The 19,222-nt window shown below is 30.8% G+C and overlaps 1 protein-coding gene across 1 annotated transcript in view; it reads left to right on the plus strand.

Moving 5' to 3' along the window:
• Positions 1-9,634: 9,634 nt before the first annotated feature.
• Positions 9,635-19,222, plus strand: part of LOC135121485 (xyloside xylosyltransferase 1) — a 70,304-nt gene continuing 60,716 nt past the window's right edge. The window contains exon 1 of the mRNA XM_064045813.1: positions 9,635-9,687. Within this exon, the coding sequence (XP_063901883.1) occupies positions 9,650-9,687 (38 nt within the window). The 5' untranslated portion in view covers positions 9,635-9,649. The remainder of the gene's footprint in view (positions 9,688-19,222) is intronic.

The raw sequence follows: 19,222 nt of genomic DNA on the forward strand, positions 1-19,222 counted from the left end.
TCCGCTTTAACTAATAACGGCATTAAGGATAATAGTAAATAATTAAACGTTGCACAATTAGCAGTGTTGGAGTTTACAGTGAAACGTTTGATCTGACGCCATGCCAGATTTTCAAACGGCTCGCAGTGCAGCACTGTACTAATTACCTGTACAAATAATTTCTAATCAATTTGTTCTGTTTTTGGTCGTTTCTCTTTTTATTAATTACTATGTGACAAATATTACGACTGAAAATGCAAACCTTTTTATTGGAGAAAGTGTAAACGAAAATGAAAATCTACAATCTTATGAAAAACAGAATAGATCAATTTGCGATTTTGATAGTTCATGTTTGTGAGTCATGTTCGTATCTGTTCGTCTCGAGATAATAACAACACCGTTAGAAAGTACAGCTACGATTTTCGATTAAAACTTTTCAATGTCGTTTTAGGAGCTAAATAAGGTTCAAATGAAGAGCCTCGAAGTTTCCTGAATTGCAGCTATTCCGATGTTTCTGTTCGTGCAAATGATGCAAATATAGCTAGTTTTCTTACTGTAATAACCTTGATATTTCATGTCGAATTTGTAACCAATATTAAAATGTCAAGTGATGATTTTTTACTAGTAAAAATGCCAGTTTTTTTAACAAACAACATTTATAATGTAAGGCGCGTTGCTTTCGGAGAATACATCACTGAAAGTGAAAATTTAACGCTGCGTGTTTATTTGCATCAGTAAATAATTAATGTCACGGCTCAGTAATGCGCCCATAAGTAACCAAACTGTTGAGAAAATCACAATTTTCTAATTAATGAAGCAATTAAGCAGGTGTAAGAAACTGTTTTAAATGCTAACGGTTTAATTTTAAATTGGAACTATACTACATGACTTCCTCATAGACGCCATTTATGGCTTGCATTAATATATTAACCAATATTTCTCCTCTAAACGTACTTTAAAACCTGTACAAATAAAATTTTCTCTTCCAAATGTACATCAAAATCTGCATTAAAATGGAGGAGCCTCTGTTGACTCATAAAATAGATCATGCCAGTCACGTAAATTTTAAGATATGGTATAAGAATTTTAATGAAAACTATGTCTGTGTTGCAGTATAAGGAAGTTTATTATGCATGAAGACACTATCCCATCAACGGAAATTGTAGGAAATACTGTTTCCACATCAATTATTGTAATAGAATTAACATAAATTGTCTTAAATTTATATACCTACTATTATTTATAACTATTAATACTAACTAATTTTTCAACAGTTATGGGATCCTATAGAAACGAAACACACTCACTGCGAATATAAAAAAATTACATGTATTTTTAGGAAGTTTGAAACGTTAGTCACACGTTTTCTTTTGACTTTTTGGGATATTGACATCAGAAGTTTAACATTTCAGAGAATCAGCGCTAATAGAACGTGCAGTATGTCAAAAAACTAGTGAAATCTTGCTAAAAACGTGGTTGTTGTTTTTGAATCTGATTTAGATTTATTTTATGTTAATTTAATTTTTTCACTGCATAGTGTCATCGTACATTCACAAAGTGAGTGTAGTGCAGTGGAAAATGTAATCCAGTAACATCAGTAGCATTTTTGTCAAGACGAAACGAGTTTTTTAATATACAATATAAAAGCGTAAAAAGAATACATTGTCTTCATTTTCACATTTATGCTGCATGGTTCAGTTTGGCATTCGTAGGACTTATGAAACATGAAATTAAATTATTTCAAAATATACGTTTACTTTGATGCAGGTGCACTGACTTCTTACAAAGACGGAAGGTTTAAATGACGGAATAAAAAGAATGCAAAATTAAATCAATCTTTTAAAATCAAAGAGTTATGTTTAGGCACATGCTTAAAAGGTGATGGAGGCCGAAGAGGCGATTCGAGCACAGTCGGTCACATATCAGGTCTTGACTTCGGGGTAGCGTTGCTTAACTCGCATTAGCCCTACGTCGGGACTCAATCTGCACCCCACTAACAGGATTTTTGAACATTTATAAAGTTTTTGTCTTGTCAAATTACCGTCATTTGGAAAGTTTGAGTTGAAAATGCAACAACTAAAGACAAACTTTCAAAAATTTATGGCTACCTTTGATCGGTTTTTTCACTAATGTCTCTGTACTTAAGAAAAATAAAATATTTTTCACTTTCAATTTCTTTTTGAGCTATTCCGCTGGGAAAGATTTTTATGTAACACAACGGCTAAAGGTATAAGGTGCTCGGTCAAGTGTTTTTAGGTCTTGGCTTTACTCTGTTTTTTGCTGTGGGCTGTGGACACATAAATAACTACATTTTATTTGGTGCTGGTTATAAGTTGATAAAATTTATTAAATTTTAACAAGTTTTTGTAATATTGAAATATTTTATGTTGACAATTTTTTATGTTTGAAAATGTACCTGAATTATACTGAAGTCAGAGAAAAAATAGAAACTTTAAATTTATTTAAAGAATAATTTTCAAGTTTCTGTTCATGTCGTATTTATACTAAAGTAATTCAGAAGTGACGTCCAACTCGTGATGGTTTTGTTTGTGGCTACTAAACGCTTCAGTAACGTTGGTTTTAATCAACGTAACTAGTTAAATAATTTATTTTTAAATATTACTCCTATTACATTTACATCAGATGAAGTAATAAGACAGTTATTTAACATTTTTGTACTTGCAATAAAAGTGGACACAGTAGGTAAATATATTATTTTGGAAAATTAAGTGAAGAAGTGACACTTTGGAATTTTATATGAAGTTGGAAGAAGTATAGAAAATTATTTTCTAAATATACTTTATGTAGTACTAAATGTTACTATTTTGAAAAATATCTAGAAAGTCTGATTGTAAACAAACCTAGTGTGTTACAGTTTTGTACTGGGAAGGGGACTCTTATCAATAGATAATGAATTCGGAATTTTTCAATACACAAACTGGGATGGACGTTCGAGAAAAATGCTAGTCAAAGATGAGAACAAATAAGAAATTTCAGAATTTTCAACAAGGCAGTTGAAAAAGAGACAAGAAATTTTAAAACATTTTATTTGAAAATAACGTTATTGAAATTGATTTTAAATAAAATAATTTGTCAGTCTCTCGACGTTTCGTAATCCTTAGTATAAAAAAAAGTATCTTTCCTGGAGTCTGTTTGTCTGTTGGCGGTTTTATCAGACAAATAATTGTACTACTGGACAGATTGTTGTGAAATTTTAAACGTATTTTAGGAATATCGTTTAGATGGTAAATCGCTAACCAAAATTTATCTGATTCCTAATTACAATTTGATGATGTTATCTCAAAATTTTGCAAAGTAAATCCTACTTAAATTATATAATAAATCGTTAACCAAAATTCATCTGTTTATCCTCTACAAAAACTTAATAACTTCGCCGCCGTCCCAACATTTTGGGCTAATCTTATCCAAAATGTACAAAATATTAATAGGAGGCTACCCTTATAGTTTATCAATGGATTCATATTTTCTTAGAATTACTTATCCAGGGTCAAAAAATTAACAAATGAAACAATTTTTTTATTCAGTACATCAAAAACGGCGTATCTGTTTTGCCTGAGATTTTAGGAATACAGTACCCTTATTAGTAGTAACTAAAAAATTGATGAAATTATCACAAAATTTGATGATTAAAAACACACTTGTAGCTTACGCATAACATGCTTTTCATTTGTAGTTTAACAATCCATATCTATTTGTTTTTTACTTACAGGTTTTTGTATTATATAAATATGAGGTATTTTATAAAGATGACAAGAATGACCACCATGTATGCAGTCAAAATAATCAGTTTTTAAAACAGATGTGCACATAGTATGTTGAAAAGAACGCATAAGCATAGATGCTTGGGGAAATCTTCTTCGCCAGCTGAGTGATGTGAGCCTCTTACGTCATCTTGCTATTGAGTGGGTATCTAAAATTTCTACTAGTTAGAAGTAAATTAGCTTAGTTTTTTCGTTCTTAAGGCAAAGTGGATTAGAGATAAAAACAAAAATTAACAATCGACTTCACACTTCATATATTACTCTGTAATTATTTTAGGCCAGGGTGAGTTGTACTGAGTATTGTATCGTGTACATACTACACTCACCGGCATGAAAAACGGGCCAGCTAATATTTTTCTTATATTCTTATTATACAGTGGTTCGACGTTTTTACTACGCTTATTTTTGATGTTGTTTCTTGACCAGCATATTAATTGAGTCTACCTGCACCCCACACTTTAAATGAGCTTCAGAATATGCTTTTAAAGGAATGAAAGAATATCCAACAAGAAGAAATAAACAATTTATTTCATGGGATGCCCTGGAGAATGGAAGCAGTCTTACAGGTTCGTGGGGAAAATACCCGTTGTTGACGTCCTTAAACAGTGTGTCAGTGATGATTGATTTTTTTTGGAAACCTTAGCTTTTTTTTAAGCTTTGTTTGATTATTGAATTTTTATAATTTTCTGTTAAAATAATATGTTTTTTTTTGTTATTTTTGGATAAAAATATTACAATAAGCGTTGCATAACAGCATCAAGGTATTCCAACCGAAATCGTATTTTATTTTGCACATTTTCGGATGTTTAAAAAAAAATAAGGGTGGCCCGTTTTTCGTGCCGATGAGTGTATATAAATTTAGTGTCAATTTGGCAACTGATAAATCGTTAATGAAGTTTAAAAATAGAATTGGCCTTTAGACCGAGCTTTGCACAGTTAGACATGCCGAATTTTCATTATTAAAATGAACAAACTCTCGGCGCTTTTGTTAAATCCAGATATAGAGGTTACGTACTCTTTGCTCTCAAAGGTATATAGGACGATGCCACTTAATCTGTGTACAGCTAAAATTGTTGACGAATTACTACGAAAGCCAAACTGATGTCATAAATAAAAACGAAAAATATTACTTATTAATATCAATAATTATTATTTGTCATCGATTTACCAAAGTTTTAAACTGAAAGTATTGATTACTTGCATGATTAAAATTTTTTTTTCGAAAACAACAAAACTTTGTTAATTAACGAATGTGAAGAAAGGTAAAGAAGAAAAATTGGAAAATTCAGTAAATAGACAATTTGGTGTATTTAGGATTATAAATTTCGAGACGTTCACGAACGTCTTAGAATTTTTTAAAAAGAAAAATGTAGTTAATAAAATTAAATTCGTCCCTCTCGCCACTGGTGGAGTGGAAGGAGCCCTAACTAGGGTCAAAATAAGCGTCTACAGGTAATTCAACTTAAACTTAGCTTTATCTAGATAAGGCCAACGTGGTTGGCAAAATGCGTCGGCAAATATTTTGTGTTTTCGGTGTTGTGAATAAACGTTATATTAAACGAATAGTAGGCAATAAATTCTCCATACGAAGCTTTGCCTTGCTTAATATGTTATGAAGTCGAAGACAATACTTACGACAACGAAACGTCATTTGTGTAAAAATTTTCAGGAAATTCGTATATTATATACAAAGACGTGGGTTTAACTACACAATTCAATGTGGTAAAAATTTACACCACATTATATCTGTCACTTGGGTGACTCTGTTGTAACACTGAAATGCAGTGGCTAAAACTTCAAAATTTGGACAAATCATGTGTAAGGTGTTATACGAATCCACGTGTCGTTAAGTTTTGTCTGTGATTTTAGCTTATAATTTATTATTATTTCCGTCACAATCTGCAATCGATTTCATAACTGTAAACTTATTCAGAGTTGCCACAATTACGGCGTTGATTTTTCAATAAAAATGAACTCTAGCCTATTGTTTTTCGTTTGTCAAATTCGGTTTTCAAGTCGCTTTAACACTTTCGGTGTTAGAACATTTGAATATAAATACTCGTACATATTAAACTTTTAATTGCTGCTTGCGACAACTTAAGCTGTCAACTTATTTGAAGGGCATATGGCACATGTTGTTACGAATTTGGTTTATATTAAGAATTGAAAAAATAAAATAAAAATATACGTAAGTGTCAAGTTTAAAAGAAAACGTAATTGGCTCACTTATTATATGAAACAGAGCTAGTACTTACATATTCTGTTATAATTTAAATCTTGAGTCTACGTAGTCATACTCACAAATTTAAAAAAATCTTTCATTACGGTTTTTTTGTTTTTAATTTAAATCAACCATGAACTACTAGTTTTTATTTTCTGAATGATAGCTAAGGCGATATGTGTGAGGATTTTTCAAGAAATGTTTCAAGAAATGTTTAATTTTTTTTTCACATTCAACAGCTGAATATGAAAATGTAAATCTCTTGTAGCGTTAAATGAGGTCAGTTTTATGTATTATTTTACTTGTTTAATATTTCATCTTGTTTTTATTTTTATTTTTTAGATTTAATTACGATTATACTTATTCTATTCATTGGCTCCACAAAATTATGAGTCCAAGAATGTCCAATAAATGTTTATTGCATATTATATCCTAAGATATACATATAGTATTGCTTGTGCTTCAGTATTTGTTCTTTATTTTTCTGTGACAAAACGATGTGTTCAGCCCATATATTCAAATCGTTTAAATGTCAACATGATATATGATCCCTACATTTTAAGTGATTGTGTTAAAATAGTTACACTGTTTTAAGTTCTCTGTACAGTAATGTTGTCATAACATATCAGACATATAATGATGCTATAGTATTATATAGAATAGATAATTACACAAGCTGTCCTGTATAAAGTGGGACACCATCATAGTTCAAATTATCTGACACACCAAATTTGCCAAATAATGGCTTCTTGAAAAAGCAATAATTGGTACCTTTACGTTTGTGGGTATGCTACAGTTGGTCAAATCTAACAATGTAGATTGCTAAGCAACTAATGTACAGTGGCGGAAATTGAAAGTTGGACATCAAGTTGACATTTTTATGACTTCATCAATTTTGATAAACTAGGATTTTATTACCTAGGTTACCTTTATTAATGCTTTACTACATACAGGGTTAGTCACGAGAGAATTACTTCTGAAAATTATTTTTACGCAACCCAAAATACGAATACCATGTACCACTTGATACTAACTGAATTTAAAATGAAATGCTTAATCCATGATTGCTTTGAGTTTGGCAATCTCATTTTGACAATTGTGGAAAAGGAGGTTACGCGAGTGTCCATGGTGGTACCGCAGCCATTCGGAAATCTCCTCCGGCGCCGCTAATAAATTTGTCAGTGTGCCTCTTGATCTTTTGCAACCGATTAATCACGAGAAAATTATTTCTAAAAATTCCTTTTACGGCATTTTATTCAAAGGTTACAACACAAACCCAAACAAGTAAGTAAATAATTTAAGTACTAATCTGTTGAAAATGTTGGGCATTTTGGGGGGATGCTACGGCTTTTTTGTAAATGGATGGCCGAAGAAGTCCAGAGGTTGCAGATTTGCACTTCGAAGAGGCTCTAGGTGACGCAGAGATGGCGAATTAACACATGCACATTAGCGGCGAACAACATTGGTAGAGCACTTACGGCTTCAGTATAGCCCAGATTGATCTGACTGTATGTCGTCGATCGAATGGGGCTCTAGAGGCGAGTCAACGATGAAAAAAAAAATGTTAAAAATTAATTAACGTCAAAGTGACACCGCCAAAGTCAAAGCAATCATGGATTAGGCATTTCATTTTAAATGTAGATAATATCAAGTGGTACAGGGTATTAGTATTTTGGGTTGCGTAAAAATAATTTTCAGAAGTAATTCTCTCGTGACTAACCCTGTATTTCCATAGTGATTTGAAATTCTCTATAGGAAACAATAAAGTAATATATAGGTGCAGTCGACAAAAAGTGCTGCTCGAGTTTAAATACCTGTCATTATGCATTACTGGGACTGCCAAAATTATCAACAGGTTATAAAATAATTTCAGATTGCTGAAAAGCGCGTGCGTGAAATAATTACTTTCATTGAAAGAACCGAATTTAATAGTAACTATAAAAAAATTAAAGGTATTAAAGAACTTATTAAAGTTTTAATTAAATTAAATGGTGCTGCAACTGTTTTCCACTACAATCAACGCAAGCCTGAGCCCGCCGAACCAAATTATTGTTTCTTACTTTGCTGAAAATGTCGGGAATCTTTCTAACTCTTGCAATAGCTCGTTCTAAACGATGGTACCCGTAAATAAAATGCATGTCTGCATACTCATTTGAATATTCTGGCATTGTTTAATTTTAGGCAAAGAAATTAACTAAAATATCGTAATGGCGTGGTATTGACGGAATTCATAACAATTAATTTCGTTTCTATGGAATTTATTTTAACAATAAATCGTATTAATTATTAATTAAAAAACGAGAAGGTATTCCTTTAATAGTTGAACACACCAGGTGTATCGCATTTAGTCTTCAAACTGCTATATTAAAAGAAAAAATTAAACCAAATTTGACTGTAATTCACATCGCCATCGCACAGTGTAATCACATCGATGACCAAACGCACGAGCGGTGTCCCAGTTTTATTTTAACTTACAAGGGTTCTCATAAAAAAATAAATTCGTATTTGAATATCCCTGAAAAAACATTGTTTCCTTTTTTTTAAGATTTGTTGTTGTCGTGGGCTATAAATTTATCCCACACTGTACCTTGTGTGAGCAGCAATAAGTCACAAAGATGCTACATCTGCATCAGGTCAAAGGGTCGAAAAACAAAGCGATGGTATCTCTAGTGTTCTCAGGTTGTGTGTTTAGAATATTCTCATAAAGAAATAATTTTCAATAAATGTAAAAATGCCATGTAATTCGTTATTTCTGTACAATAAATACCTAGATATTACTAAAATCAAAAGCTGTAAATTATCAATTTTATATGTATGCCTAAAAAGAGTGCAATTGACTTTTGTCGGTGGCGTTATGACATAAAACACCTTTAAAACTTAAGAGAAATTATTTTTGCCTACAAAAAAAAATATATTTTTTTAAATAAGGCTGGAGTACGTTTGTACCCTAAACCTCCAGTATACGGGCATATACGTTGAGGGTTAAACGTGTTTTAATACCAATGGCACTTAGATTTATTAATTAACTATTAATAAAACAAACAATACATTCAAGCGAAACTAATATTAAAACCGAATAAACAATTAGAACAAGGATAATAATAAAAAGATAGAGTCAGGCGCTTGGATTTTATCACTTTTTGTGGCCAATTACACACAAATTATAATAAATATTGCACATAATTTAATTGTTGCATACTTAAACATAATGAAAAAGGTTTGTATAAAAGAGAAACACAGGATGATAAACGAAGTTAGGGAAGATAAAAGCTTGTAATTAGTGTAATTTGAAAGAATAATATGTAATTAAATTGCGATTAAATAAAAGGTCTTTGTGATTGCAATCTCCGGACGTCGACAGAACTTCACTAAGAAGAGATAAGGTATTGTTTTATTTTTATAAAAACGTGAATTTCATCAACATGAGTAGGAATGGAATGGTGGCACGCCCAGTTATGTCATTGTAATTGCAAATCAGTCAGTACAGCATTGCAGTTTTGGTATTTATTATTTACTCGAAAATTACTTCCTCAAAGAATAATACGTTGCTTAAAACATACATTTTTATGAATAAATCCTTTCCAAATTTGCCCACATTGTACTAATTTAAATACATTAGCTACCTGAGTAGTTTTTGTAGCAAAGGTTCAGTTTAAAGAAAGTGAACATGATGGCCTTGATGGCGATACCAGAGAACACAAAAATGTAAGTCATTTTAAATTTCATAATAGGATTTCTAAGGATAAAAGTTTTTATTGATTAAAAATTACAAACAAACGCAGCTATAGATCGATGGGGTTAAATTCGTAGCAAATTAGTTTATAGGCTTTATATACTATTTTTTTCAAAATACGTGTCACATTGTTCCAACTAATTTTTATTCCTTATTGATAGAGAAAAGAAAAGAACGTTTATTAGCATACAGTTTAACATAGAATTTAAATTAATCTTTGTTTTTAGTGATAAACTACCACCGTAATATAATTTTATTTTCGATTAATTAAGGTACAGTACTTCCGAAATCAGAGATTAGTTTAATATGACTACATATCATCGTTTTGATAATCAAATTGCTTTGCTAAATATGTTAAAGTAATTCATGATTTTAGTTACTTTGTGTATGGTCAGTTTATTTGGTAACGTCCGTGTAAAATTGGATCTGGTGTATTGAGAACCTTTACAAACTCCAAGCAGTTTTTTTTTCTCCAAGTTCCAACATTACCAAGTTATATTAAGACAAAAACGTTTTATCAAAATAAACATTAATTTCATTTTTGTATTTTATTATTTTTATTTAAATATTTATGTTGAATAGCAAGTGCCAATAACCTGAACCCTTGCGGCGCTTGTTTACACCAGGTTTTGCTAAACTTCGTTTGAATATCTCTGATCTTGAATAAAATTTATGGTTTACATCTTCAGGAGTGGGTATTTTGTCTGTGTGCACATTCCAGTCAAACAAAAACGAACGATCAAAAATGCGACGTCGCTAAAAATAAATAAGGCGATAAACTTTCAAGGTATTCTTCAATAATTATCCGTATTTAGCCGGGTAAAATAAAACTTACATATGGTCACCATTCTTGTAGAAATAATACAAAAGTTACAAATTACAGTAAGTACATACTTACTTTAATTTTTAAGTAGTGAATAAAATTATGACCTTACTTTGACAACACTGCGAAAGTATGTTTTCATAACAACCTTGATTTACTCTTTGTAAAGTCAAAGTATGTATTGATTATGTAAAATTAAGTTAAATACCAAGAAGAACCTTGATTTTGTAAGCCATCATGTTAATTTTGATTAGTAATTCAAGTAAACCAATTTTATTCGTTTCATGTTGCAACAAAATTTCGGTATTTCCCGTAATTTTACTTTTACGTCAATGAATTTTATTCTCCGAACATATGCTACTGTACCTGTAAGACAGATATCTGCAAGACTTTTGTTGTAATTTAAAAAGTTACATTTATGATCATCTTATTAGTTATTTCAAGGTATCAAAACGTCCCTAAAATTGTAACCGATGTAGCTCAGATCTTTACTTTCTATCATTTGCATACATGATTCCCTTCACTTTCGTGAATTCCTACAGTTGTACAAACAGTTCGCAGGAGTAAATAATTAAAAGTGGTGGGAGTTTTCTTGAGAAAGTATTAATTTGGTCCGATGTAGGAGTGGAGGCCACGTCTTGACATTCGCTGTCATCTTTGATATTCAAGCCCCATAGAACAGAGAAGAAACTATAGTGTAACCAGTAGCTTTCGTTTCATTCTTTTTGTTAAACTGTTATTTTAGTGATTTAAGCAAAAATGAAAGATTTTCCTATGGAAAGAGACAACCTTATAATAATAAGTTTCGAAATGTTTCCTATATTTCATCGTAAACATGTGACTTTTGAGGAATCGTGGGTGGCCTTGCCTTCAGATACACCGAATGCTTTGGTGCACGGTTTACTCAGAAAATTTCTAGATGGGAAACCCATTATGGTTTTTTAATAAGTATATGACGATCAGAAAATGTTGAAACGGTCAAATCCCAGTATATATTTCGTGCATTGAAATTAGTTCAGCTTTGTGTTGAATGTATTAATTGTATTAATAAAAACCGTCTTTATCTACTTCCTCCTATGCAGTCGTTTCACTATTTGATATCAACATTTTGTACATGAGATATAGTTGATTTTTTAACAAATATTTATAATAAGAAAATAAAATTAGTTAAAAATTTTACAAAAGATATGTTTCATTATCGATATAATCATTATCAGTTTTAAATATTATCAATGATAAATTTTTATATTTCATATTTTATATTGTATTTGTAATTTACGAAAAATGAATGTTATCGCGAAATATTACAACCAATATTTAGGGTCAGTAACGACTGGTGTACATTGACAAATGTTCTACACTTTTTGAGTTAGTGCACGCATACTAACAAAGTATGTATTATAGCATATATAAACCTAGTAGATTTAATAATTTAAACATTCGTTTAATTTTTGCTTTATCCCATATGATCGAAATAAAATCCTCTAGTAAAGTAATTGTATTACCATTGCAGCTAATTAATTCTTCATTTATTTGACAGTAACTCTCAAACGGAACAAGGAACGCGTGTTGCTAACATCATTATTTTAAAAATAAATTGCATTGTATTGATCATATGGTAGTTATTAAGAACAGTGCCCCAGAAGTAGTAACTTTTTTATGTCGGTATTAAGCTTAGCGAACCCAAGATATTTCTATAATTTATAATTTATAAAATTTCGGATGTTAGCTTGTTATTTGTTATGTCCTACATGCGCTAATTACAACTTCCCTTAACCAAAATGTTTTTTAATCATGTGGTACAAATAAAAAACAGGAACAAAGATAGCATATGGATTTTTGAAAATTTATCTTTGATCGTTGTTGCATTTTCCATGGATTGTCTGTCTTTAATCGTTTTTTATTGTTCTCTCGGTACATGTAATTAGAACAGTGAAGATTTATAATATGCTTTTACTCCACACTATACAAAATGAAACTGTGTGCAACAAATATCTCTCACAGATACTAAGAATTTATGAACCTTTCTTTCTGGTTTCGGAAAAGTTTATGCTTGGTCTAATATGTTTCTAAAATATATAGAAAACAGATTGAAAAAAACTGTATTCGAAAAACGTAGGAACAATTGGTATTGCAATACTTTTTATATCTCGTAATTTGATTTCTGTTTTGTCGTGATCTTCAATAGAAAGTATTAATTGCGTAAAATGTTATGCCTTAAAGAAGTAAATTGTATAACATGACCATTTTAGTTAAAGATAAAAGTTTCGTAATCGGTTAGAAGATGTTAACACGTTTTATGTGAAATATGATTGTCATAATCATCTATCAATCAGAAATTATAAATTTCAAATATGGTTTTTTTATTGTCAGTAACCATCAGAGCGTAAAAAATGTGTGAATGACTACATGCGATATTCAGATTTAAATAGCAGTATATTGTGATGTAAATTAGTATCACTTTAACAACAAAAACAGAAAATTAAAAAAAAAGTGATTCAGTAAAGACAGGTTTTTTTATTTGAATACAGTTTGCTTTACCTCAGAGTTTTCCCTTCGTTTCTTGTTCTTTTTTTATGACATGATAGATATATGTTATTAAAATCGAAAGCAACTAAAGTGCTTTGTCAGCTAATAATATAAAACTAAATTATATATACACTCACCGGAATGAAAAACGAGCCAGCTAATATTTTTCTGAGTTTTTTTATTTTTGATATTGTTTCTTGACCAGCAGGTATTAATTAATAAATTGAGTGTACCTGCAACCCACACTTTAGATGAGCTTCAGAATGTGCTTGTCAAGGAATAAGAGACGAATATCCAACCAGAGTAAACAGATAATTTAATTCGTGGGATGCCCTGGAGAATGGCAGCAGTTTTACAGGTTCGGGGGGGAAATACCCGTCGACACTTCTTTAATATAATAGCCATATATATTCCTCCTCGAACTTCATTAACCGATTATCAAACATTATTTGACTATCTCGAACAATCATTGAACATTTCCACAAAAACCATTATTGCAGGCGATTTTAATATACCAGATTACAGTCCTTCTATTAGTTCATCTCAAACGCATTGTGTGCAAGCTCTACAACAGTTTGCCTTGTATAACGCCTTGAATCAGGTAAATACTGTATCCAATAAATATGGTCGATTTCTTGATCTTATATTATGCTCGGAAGATCTGAAACTTTCTGTCAGTAAACATGAATATCCACTAGTGAGAGAGGATTGTCACCATCCTACACTTTTAGCCACTGTGAATATAGATTTTCTTAAACAAGTTCCTCATTCTAGCTTCAGATCTGACAACTATTCTTTCTACAATTTCAAAAAAGCTGACTTTCCTAGTTTATATGGTGCGCTAGCTAATATGTCCTGGAATGTATTATATAACATAAATAATATCGATGATGCTTGTAATTACTTCTATGATGAATTGGATAAGATAATTGCATCATATGTACCAGTAGTGCAACCTAGAATGTCTACTTTTCCCAAGTGGTATTCTAAAGAATTAATTGACAAGATAAATAAGAAAAAACACTTTAGGAAAATGCTTAAGAAAACCAAATACGATTATTATGGAGACATGGCCAACAAACTTCGTAAAGATATCAAGTTGATGATGAAAAGAGACTATAGCAGATATATTGAAGTTGTTGAACGCAGTATTCGCACTGATCCATGTAAATTTTGGTCATATATTAATCTAAAGAAAAACTCGTCTAGAATCCCTGGAAGAATGAACTATGGAGATCAAGAACTAATATCACCAGTAGAAATCGTCAATGGTTTTGCTAAACATTTTGGGAATGTATATGTCTCAAATTCGTTATGTGATGTTAAAGAAAATGATACGCCCTCTAATAGTAACGAATGTGATATAAAAAATTCAACGTATGATAACAAATGTCCTACTTCATATGGCTGTGTTTTGCACTTGTTTAAAGTGTCTTCCAAAGATGTATTCAAGGCTGTCAGAAAATTTAAGGCGAACTTTACAGCGGGACCCGACAGAATTCCGGCATTTTTTGTTAAGGACACTATCTTTTGTTTAAGTGAGCCACTTTGCTATCTTTATAACTTAATAATGCGTAGTTCGACTTTTCCTGGCTGTTGGAAAACTTCTAAAATTACACCTGTGTTTAAATCTGGAAGTAAGGAAGAAATCACAAATTTTAGACCTATCGCTATTATAAACAATTTTGCTAAGATTTTTGATAGTATTCTAGCCGATGCCTTGCGTAGCCACACATCATCTTTAATTATTGACGAACAACACGGTTTCATCAAAGGAAAATCTACTTGTACGAACCTATGCGAATTTATTCAGTTCGTATCGGATGCAATGAACAACTCTTTGCAGGTTGATGTAATTTTTACAGACCTTTCGAAGGCTTTTGATGTTGTGAATATAGACTTACTCTGCGAAAAACTCTATCATTTTGGTTTATGTAATGGTCTGATTACACTTTTTAAGTCTTTGCTTGCCGATCGTAATCAATATGTGGAATATAGAGGATGTAAATCTTCACATTTTGCTACAGCTAGTGGGGTCACTCAGGGATCCACACTAGGTCCAGTATTATTTACTCTTTTTATAAATGATGTAACAAAGCATATAAACAGTAAAATTTTTCTTTATGCGGATGATTTGAAAATAGTTAGAGTAATTAAAGACATTAATGACTGCTTTGCACTTCAGAGAGATATAATTAATTTTACACGTTACAGTAGACAGAACAAATTAAAAGTTAACCATAAAAAGTGTTTTTCAATGACTTTTTCACGCAAAGAAAATATAATTACTTATGAGTATACTGTAGATGGTGTTGTAATAAAGAACTGTACCGAAATTCGTGATTTAGGTGTTATTCTGGATTCGTCATTGTCGTTTGTCCCACACGTGAATAAAATTTGTAACGATGCCTACAAATCACTAGGACTAATCAAAAGAAATACGTCTAGTTTTAAAAATGTAGATTGCTTTATTACTTTGTTTAATTCTTTGGTTAGGCCTAAATTAGAATACTGTTCTAATGTGTGGTATCCTTTTTATCAGATTCATATTACCGATTTGGAAAAAATACAGCGCAAATTTTGTAAATTTCTTTACTTTAAAATATATGGAGTATATCCTTGCCAGGGTTATTCAAATACACAGTTGCTACAGGAATTTAACTTGTACACCTTAAGATCTAGAAGAAATTATGCCGCAATTGTATTTTTATATAAGATCCTTAATGGAATTATTAACTCTCCCTCATTATTGAATTATGTTAAATTGAGTGCACCGCATATTAGTTTAAGACAGTTTCCATTATTTTATTGTGAATTTGCACGTACTAATCAACACATGTATTCTCCAATGTTTAATCTGTTTAAAACATATAATGAACTTAGTAAGGAACATACTGATCTCGATATATTTGGTAATAATTTTAATACATTTCAAAATAATTGTAAACGCTTAATCTTAAAATTTTAAATTATACATATAGTGATTCGGCGACTGTTAACTTATTATTTAATTAATTACATATTTATTTAGTTTTCATTGTTCTATAACTTAACATACTGTTTAAGAGATATTTGATTAAGTTGTCATGATGTATATACATAGCAAAAAACCAACTGTTATGTTATTCTTTACTTTGTGAGAAATCATTTTTGTTTATATTATATCCTATTTGGACCAATGGTCTGCTGGATGTCAATAAACATTATTATTATTATTATTATTATTATTATTAAAGAGTGGTTTTGCTTTTTTTGGAAACTTTAATTTTTTTCAGCTTTGTTTGATTATTGAATTTTATCATTTTCTATTAAAATATATATTTTTTCTTTATTAAAAAAATACAATAAAAGTTGCATAACAACATCAAAGTAGGTATTGCAGTCGAAATCATACTTTGTTTTGCACAATTTCGGATCGTTGAAAAAACAAACTACGCGTGGCCCGTTTTTCGTGCCGGTGAGTGTATATATATATTTTTATGTTTCATACGCAAAATAATATATTATATAACTAGTTACAGATAAAAAATTAAGTACCTAAAAGTATTAAATAAAATTGGAATTAATGTTTACGAACCTTTTCAGGTTATTTAATGCGTTTCCAGGCAAAACAAACAACTAAAATCAGTATGATAAGTAATGCCATGACATAGCATTAAACATTTTTAAGTTCATCAGGCATTTGACGCAAACTTGTCATTTCAAACTAAGCGGGATATTATTAATCATCGAAAATAATTGCTCAGTCTCACGTTAAAAAAAATAAGTCAGTTGTCTGATTGACTTGAAAATGTGGGTATTAAAATTCGAATCATATTGTGACCCATATTTTGACTTAAAATTCATGTGGGGATGATTTACACAATTCTGTCTATTTCGTGGCAGTTCATTGAGATTGTACATACGGTTTGGGACATGGAATTTCAAACGACAACCAATTTTCTGACATTTAAAAACATTGTAGTCTTATGCCTTATTGTCATTATGATTGACAGGTCGTTTGAAATTCCGTGTCCCAAACTGTACCTGCATTAATTAATTAACAAGTGATAACCGATCTTCTTCAGTTAATCTAAAAAAGTAATGTGTAATTATGTAATTAACTAGTAACAGAGGCACATAGTTTTTTTATCTAATTTCCTTGCTCCAAAATTTCAGTTATTTTACTGAACAGTTGATTTTAAACTTAGCGATCTAAATATTATTATATTTTCTATAAAAGACGTTAAAATTTTTCTTTAATAAGCAACACATAATACGCTTTTGATTTTGCGGTTGTCTGTTGTTAATAAATTATCAGTAAATGGTTGTGAAAAATATTACTAAAAATACCAATCTTTTCGTATATTAGGGATCAATGAACGTCAAGGAAAGATAAAAGTAGCGGTCGCTCGATGGACTCGATTACAATACTCCCTTAGTTTACGCTCAGAAAGCAAAAAAACCTTATTGTCTACACAGTATCTTTGGACTGAATGTTTTATTATTAAACAAATCCCGATGGTAGTGTTATCAAATTAGTTAACTCCCGGCATTTGAAAATGCTTACGCTGTTACGAAATCTACAAAGTGACACAAAATTGCAAAACGCATCATGTAGACGGACATAACTACGGATGAGCAGCATAATTTGTGATCGCAGTTGGCTGTGTTTCAAAAAACTGTCCTTTACTTTTTAAACTCTAACACAGTGCAAGAAACAAGAAATAAGGAATAAACGATAAAAATATAAGGAATAAGAAATATCCTTTGCTGTATTTTTTGTTCCTTATTTCAGTGTTGTGGGTTTTCACACCCATTTGTCCATATTTCGCTCTGAATGTGAAACATTTGAATTTAAACGTCAGGACTTCGACAACTCAACCACTTTTTACACAATTGTACAATGAAGTATTGCATAATAAAATAACCCTCATCCTTTTCATCATGTGATAACAGGGTGAAACTGTAGAGAAATCTACCCGCTTTCCTGTTTGAAAACTTTAGGTCGCCCATGAGGTAACAGACCATTCATGGTTTGTTTTGTTATTTTCAATAATTACGCCTGAGCGTACACTTTCGCAATATCTCTGTGCTATCTTAACAGTGATCAGCTCTTCCTACTACTTACAAGTTGGACCAACAAGAATATTCCTTGTGATGTTATCCGTCATATTGTTATCGTTGTTGTTCTATTTAATTTGACGACAAGAATATAGTAGTTTTGTTGGATGAAACAAAACTAAAGGTACTTTTTCTGTTGTACGAACCTGAGCTAGCAATGATATTGATATTATAATACATATATTAGATAAGTATTATGTTAATTTCCGTGGCCTCTTTAGATGCTCTTATGGAATAGCACATATGCAAATATCGAGTACCTAAATAAAAATCTAGTCAAGTTTTTGTTTTTTCGTGTGTCCTTTCAGCAAATTAATTTTGAAATCTGTCATCCGCTTGTCATATCAACTGTTACGAATTAATAACTCTTACATGCTTTTACATTGAGTTTGACATCGACATGATAACTGTCTCCAAAGAATGACGTACGGAAAAAATTGGTCGAAGGTTATTTCGACAGAATTTTCCTTGCCCTGAAATATACCTATCCAGCTTTTTCGAAAAATTATAAGATTTGATTTTGCGACTTTATTTTTTATGATAACCCCTATAAGTTAATAACAAACTATGTAATGTTAAAGTAAAGATAAACAAACGTGCTTTGCAAAGGTATCAATGAGTGTTTCCATTACAAAATTTTGTGATACCGTCATCAAAATTTGTGCAGGGACACGTACGTCAAATTGAATAGATGCAATGTAATACAAATAACCACAGTATTATATTGCCAAATTTTAGGAAAACATTGAGTGAGTCGTTCTTGATTTCAGCAATAAAATTGTTTTATTTCTTGTGTCACTTATGAATTTTTGTCGGTCACCCTGCATAAGTTGCGCTAAAAAATATGAATGTAACCATTAACTACTATCATAGACGGATAAATTTTGAATAACAATTTACAATCTTTTCAATAATCTTAGAACGTTTGCAAGGTTTCATAGCATTCGGTTTAAAAGCTTCAAAATTAAATTGCAATATGTTGTTATATACATTTAAATTTTTTACCAAAAACAAGTGCAGGAGTATCTTATACTTTGAAATTTAAATAACAT

This window comes from Zophobas morio, unplaced genomic scaffold, assembly GCF_036711695.1.
Source record: "Zophobas morio isolate AGI-343-1 ecotype UQ-CSIRO unplaced genomic scaffold, CSIRO_AGI_Zmor_V1 ptg000005l, whole genome shotgun sequence".
Taxonomy (NCBI): domain Eukaryota; kingdom Metazoa; phylum Arthropoda; class Insecta; order Coleoptera; family Tenebrionidae; genus Zophobas; species Zophobas morio.